Below are 6,000 nucleotides of genomic sequence, written 5' to 3'. Positions count from 1 at the left end.
GGCCGCACGGCTGCGAGCCCGGCTCTGCGAGGGCGTCGAGGAAAGCGAGGGCGGCCCGTGCCGCCGTGTGCGCGGCGGGTGTGTGGGGAAGGACCGAGCCGTGTGATGGAGGAGCCCCGGCTGAAGGATCCGCGTTGTCAGACGCACAAAGCGGGGCTCTGCGGCCTGCACTGCTCACCCCGTGCCCACGCAGCGCCTGCGCCGCACGGCTGGTTTCCTCCCTGCCTCCCTTATTGCACAGAAATGCATATAAATGGCAAAGAATTTCCAGCTCTCCGTTGTGAATCGTTAACCGGGAAACCCTCCAGGTACACACGAACTGCTGCAGCGCTGCAGTCAGATGTTTGCTTCGTCCTGTGAAGGATGCACCTCTCCCTCACCAGCCAGCCCCACAGACACCTGTGGGAACCATTTGTGTTGCAGCTCCCTGATGCTTCTCCTCAGGTTATTAGGAACAGCCTCCCCCAGGGCTCGATCTGCTGCTATCTGCTCCTGATCAAAGGATGCCAGAGGTGGTTTCCAGGCAGAAGACTGGCTTACGCAGCCCGTGCATTCCACAGCAAATAATTTGTGTCATGATGAACAGCAAGAAATGTCTGACAGGCATAAAACAGTGATTTTTTTTTTTTCTTTTTGGCTGTAGGTAAACCATCACAACCACCACAGAGCCCTTCTCCGGGGTGCCCTGCAGACACTGCTGCCCAGTAGCCACCCTATGAAAGCTCACAGATACCTGCTGGAAGCAGCAAGCTCACCCTGCATGGTGACCCTGCAGATTAACTGACCTGATGAGGTTCACTGATGGCAGCGGGGCTTAGCTGAAAAGTGAAGTTACATGATTAAGAGGTTTGAGTCTCTAATGCACACACTGGATCGATGAATTATCTTAATAGCTATCTTGTGAAAATGTGATGATAAGCTTGGCCACACACGGTGACAGCAGACTGACTTCTTCCCACCTAACTTTTCGCTATGAATCTCATGCGTTATCTTTTGGAAGACGCACATTTCAAATTCTTGATTAACTTGGATCAGTCTTAAGATTCAGCACTCATTTCCCTGTATCTTTTCAAAGTGCAAGGCAACCTATTTCATGTCATCAGGAAGTATGATCTAGTGTCCAAAGGTTATCCCAGCCTACTTAATTGCAAGATTGCATGCAATTAAAGTGGATGTCCCTTGCAAACAACTTGCTTGTTGTTTTATAATCCCTGAAGAGTTTGGTTTTCAACACAAATTTTTTTAAACCAGGCTGTCAATTTATGACGTTACCATTATAACAAGCTGCTGTTGTTTTCAGATTAAGTATTAAGGCCCAATCCAAATCCCCTTAAACTCAAGAAGAATGTTTTCATTTATGTAGTGGATTGGGCTGCAGAAACAGAACGGCCCTTAGACTCAGCAGGTGACCTGTATGTGAGGGTGAAGACACACACTGGGAGAAAACTGCCCTACTTTTTCCTCTGATATATTTTTGCTACAGATGAAGAATGGATCTGGTTGTTAAACCGGTCAGAAACACTTAAAAACAAATTATGATTTGCAGATTCTCCTGCAAAACAAGTATTACTAAGACACCTGAAACTCTGAATAAAAAAAAAAAAGTGGAAATGTTTGGGTCAAGAAAATGAACACTGTGGGAAAAGAGCATGAAGGAAGTCTAGGGATAAAGAAAATGCCATCCTTTTACAGGCTACAGCTGAACTTAAAACCTTGACTATATTATCTACCTTTCTACCCCTTTGGTTTTTACAGTGCTGTCTTTTGGATTTACATTTATGAATCACTGTCTTCCAGAGATGAGAAATATGCTGTGACTTCTTCCTTCATGGTAATACCTTGTGTAACTCTGCTACTTTAGGGCATTTGTGTGTCCTGAAGCAAAAGCTGAATTTGACGTTTGGGGGAACTTTGTAGTTTAAGAACTCTTAACATCAGCATCCTCAAAATTGTCCTGGAGATAAAAAAGCCTGCACTAAAAATGGGAGGATCCTCAGTAGATTGCTAAATAGGTTTGCTTTTTCCAAGCGAAAATAAATGACTCCCCAGTTCAATAGCAGCAAATTCATCTTTAATTTGCACACCACTTGTTTCTTTCCTGTACTCCATATAAAAGATTCTTTAAGGCTTTGGGAAAATGTGAACACGTTGCTTTTCTATATGAAATAATTTTCCTGTTAGAGCATTCTCCTGGATCCCTTCACCATTCCGAGTGGGTGTACGTGTGAACCGACAAATACTGCACAGCCTGTCTTCCAGCAGAACTCTGAGATTAATTAGTAGGAGGTAATACCTTTGACAAATTACCATTTTCAAGCACAACACCTATTATATGTAACAAAGCTAACCCTTGTGCTTGTTTTTTACTTTACTGGAAGAATGCCTAGGATTTCAGTTTCTTCTACCATGTTTCATTTATCAATATGAGAGATCAAAACAAAATATCAGTCCCTTGTCATCCCAAGGACATCAGATTATATTGTAAAAAATAAATATGTATTGTTTGTAGAAATATAAATCTGCTGTGCACTGGGATTGTATAGGTTAGGGATACTTCCTTGGGATGGAATCAAGAGCTGACCCATCGGTGGCACTAATTAGCAGTAGCACCTTCCAGTTCGAAAGGCCAAGAGTGAATTGGAATTCTCCCTCAGCACTGCAAAAAGCACCTTCAGATGAAGGAAAGAGCACATCTGCAGGACACTGCATGGACATCCTATGCTTCACTGTCTCCCTGTAGCTATTTATGGAGGGAGGACACAGCGGAATGTCTCTACCAGACAGGTAATGCTCCAGTTAAACCAGGGCAAAAAGAATCACAACTTGGGAATTTCAATACAGTGGGAAGCTTGTCTGTATCATACACAGCTCGACTCCTGCTCAGTTTACTTTCCTCTGTTAGGACTCAGCACACTTTCCAAAGGTTACTAATATCCCGTATTTCACTTCCTTCCTTCTTTTCCCCAGGAAAAGCACACTTAGCAGAAAAGAGACTTTCCCTCCACCAGCTCATTAAAAATTGCCTGCAATCAAGCCAGGTTTACCATACCCTGCGTATAAACACCATAAAGCTTGGTTCGCTGCAGGCAGCGCAGCCACTGAGCAAACAGGGAGAAACCACGTTGCTCTGGTTTATGCAGTACACTCTCTTCCTTCCAGCTGGTTTATAACCCACATCCCACAGGGACCAAGCTGCCAGTGTGCTTGTTAGCGTTGCTGTGGAGCGCTCACCATCCACCCAGCCACAGCACAGGAGTGGGTGGCTCTGCTGGAAGAGCTTCACCTCTCTCTTGCCTTTTGCTTGGCTCTTGCATGTACTCCCAGGAGCAGCAAGAGAAGAAGGCTGAAGAAATCGAGTCTCGGGTCCCAGCACACACCACAAAGGTGTTCTGTTTTGTGGTTTAAAAAAGTTGTCTTACTCTGAATTCGCTAAGTAAACAAAGATGTGGTCAAAAACTGTCTCATGAATGAATGAAGCCAGGATAATGTAACCTGAGGATGAAATGAGGGAATGGGCAGAACCCCATTCAGTTGCTGCTCTAACAGTTTCAAAATGCCTTTTTCTCCCTGGGACAAAATAGATCCCCATGACAGTGCATCATGTATTCAACCTTTAGAAGAGGGAGCAGAGCATTATTCTTAGCAAAAGAGCAGTCACTTCAGCATAATTAACGACGACACAGGAACAGTTTCTATGGCATAATGCAGTTATCAGTAATTACTTATATTCAGTTCTGTAATCATAAAGAATGTGCAACACAAGAGTTGTGTGCTTTGGGGAACCACACACAATGTGTAATATTTTTCATGTAAATAAGGAAAACCAATTAATTCCAGACCACAATACTGTATTTCATTCATTCAGCTTTTGAAGGTAACATGTATGGAGTTGAGCTGTTATGATGATGGGGTGCAATGCCTATTCAGCTCTTTTTCCCGGACGCAGCTCCCAGTTTACCAAGCTTGCAGGGCTCCTTCCTCACCTGGCAGCCCTGTCCTTCCCTCTGCTCCTGTCTGCAGACGTGCCAAAACAAACCTGAACTGCCTCCCGCCCTTGGGTCCCTGCCAGCTTGCACATGTTGCACTTTAATGCTCTTAAATCTGTAGCTATAGAAATATGTTAATGTGAAAATTAGTCAGAGCAATTGAAACATCTCAATCCTGCTTATCCAGGCCCTACTTACAGCAAGAACTTTATGACCATAAAACTCTAACCTGAGCAGAAAGCAAAGCCAGGGTGGCACCCGTGAGCACCCCAGCATGGCACAGAACAGCTGAGCAGTGGGGCAGCACTCCCCAGCAGGGATGAGATGCCCAGGGATGTACAACACGTCCCCTCACTGTGGGGCTCACAGGGTTGTCAGCACGCCCTGGGATGCCCTGAGCAAGGCAGCACCTTTAGTCACGTACAAAGGATTTGACACATGCCAGGGATTACAGAAACAAACTTCCTAACAGCACGGCTCTGAACAGATGGGGACAGGTTGAAGCATGAATCTGCTGTTCCCACTATGTCTGACCAATGCCACTGACACAGTCCCCATGCAGACCCCAACCCTGTGCCTCTCTGCCCTGTGCTGGCTCCCCTTGCTCTGGGACTGGCTGAAAGCATTGCTGGGAATTGGGGTCACGAGCCCCTGGGGCTGCCAGGAGCACATCGAGGGGGTCGTACTGCAGAGGGCAACCTCAGGTGATGTCCCTAAGGTGTCCTTCCTGTCCTGCTGGGAGACAGCCTCTGTAGGACCCTGTCAATGCCCTACAGCCAGCACAACCCCCGGCGGCGCTGACTTACCGCTGGCATCCGCTGGCATCCCGTCAGCCTCAGTGGTGGCAGAGGGCCATGGGCAGCAGCTCGCAGTGTGGCAGCCCATGGCAGGGTGGGGGGCTCAGTGCCGGGGGGGAGCTCGGCCGCCTCTGCTCCCCAGGCAGGGCAGCAGCATCCCCACGCTCTCCAGCATCACTGCATCACCATGGCAACACAGGATGACTCATCAGGTACCAGTGACATCAGAGGAGGGAACTGGGGTTGAATGATCCCAGTTTGGTTTTGCTCATTAGAGCTGGAACGCTTTGTCCAAGGAAAGAGCTCCAATTCAGGCCAGCCAGAGGAGCAGCATTTCAGCCGTATTGGCTGTGCTGCTGGTCCCAGCGTGCACCCGCCTGCAAGAGTGGTAGCTGGAGCCTCCTATTGTATAGCCTTTATCTATTTTCTTGTAGTGACTTAAACAAGCACCAGATGAAATGACTTTACAGCAGGATACCCTGCTGCTGGGACCTGCATCACCAGTAGCACTGCTCCCTGCAGCAGCCTGCTGTGGACCAGGCTGCGGTGGGGGGCAGCAGGACAGGGCCAGACACGGCTCTGATGCTTCATAGAACAGAGCTATTTCAGAAAAGCAATAAATTAAAGCACTTCCTTGCTTTGTGCTTGAGTGCAATGCTCAGCGCTGAGACGTCCCCACTGAGCACTGACCTATTGCTGTGAGTGAGCATCTGCAGCTCCGCAGCACCTGACTCGCTAAGAGGAGCCCTGAAGAGGCCTTGCTTGGAAGCTGCTGAGAAACAGTTACCTCAGCACAGATGGGGGCTGGTTCAGGCATCACCACCAGCAAACTCTCCGTATCTGGACATTTTTTCAGCATGTTTTGGTAGTACCTGTGCTCTGTGGGGATTCATTATGCAATACAGCACTCACACTTTGTTATCTCTCCCTCACTGCCTTTATTAATCTACCCCAATAGGATGCAAATATTTCTAGTGAGATGAAAAGTCCTGTGTGAGCCCTACTCGGTGACTGACCCTGGCAATGGCACAGCTCTGTGAGCTTTCAGCAAGGAAGCAACACCCCGAGGGTGGCAGTGAGCCCCTGCCCCAGTGCTGCTCGGGGGGCTCAGCCCATCCCACTGGCACCAACCCAGGGCAGGGAATCAGACACCCTGTGGATATTTCCAGCACAGTGAGCTATAAATACATTGTAGGAGATCTCATGGGCCCGGGCAG

General features: G+C 47.9%; 1 protein-coding gene across 2 annotated transcripts in view; it reads right to left on the bottom strand.

Annotated features, from left to right (window-relative positions):
* Positions 1–4,968, bottom strand: part of CAMSAP1 (calmodulin regulated spectrin associated protein 1) — a 28,847-nt gene extending 23,879 nt beyond the window's left edge. Inside the window, exon 1 of one of the 2 annotated variants that reach the window (XM_010721022.3) lies at positions 4,793–4,968. In XM_010721022.3, coding sequence (XP_010719324.1) covers positions 4,793–4,801 — 9 coding nt within the window. In that variant the 5' untranslated portion in view covers positions 4,802–4,968. The remainder of the gene's footprint in view (positions 1–4,792) is intronic. The other variant, XM_003207853.4, reaches the window with a different exon arrangement.
* Between the last annotated feature and the right edge of the window lie 1,032 nt (positions 4,969–6,000).

The sequence above is a fragment of the Meleagris gallopavo genome, chromosome 19 (genome assembly GCF_000146605.3).
Source record: "Meleagris gallopavo isolate NT-WF06-2002-E0010 breed Aviagen turkey brand Nicholas breeding stock chromosome 19, Turkey_5.1, whole genome shotgun sequence".
Classification (NCBI taxonomy): domain Eukaryota; kingdom Metazoa; phylum Chordata; class Aves; order Galliformes; family Phasianidae; genus Meleagris; species Meleagris gallopavo.
Note: the sequence above shows the minus strand (reverse complement) of the source record. Positions and strands in the feature narration are given on the sequence as shown.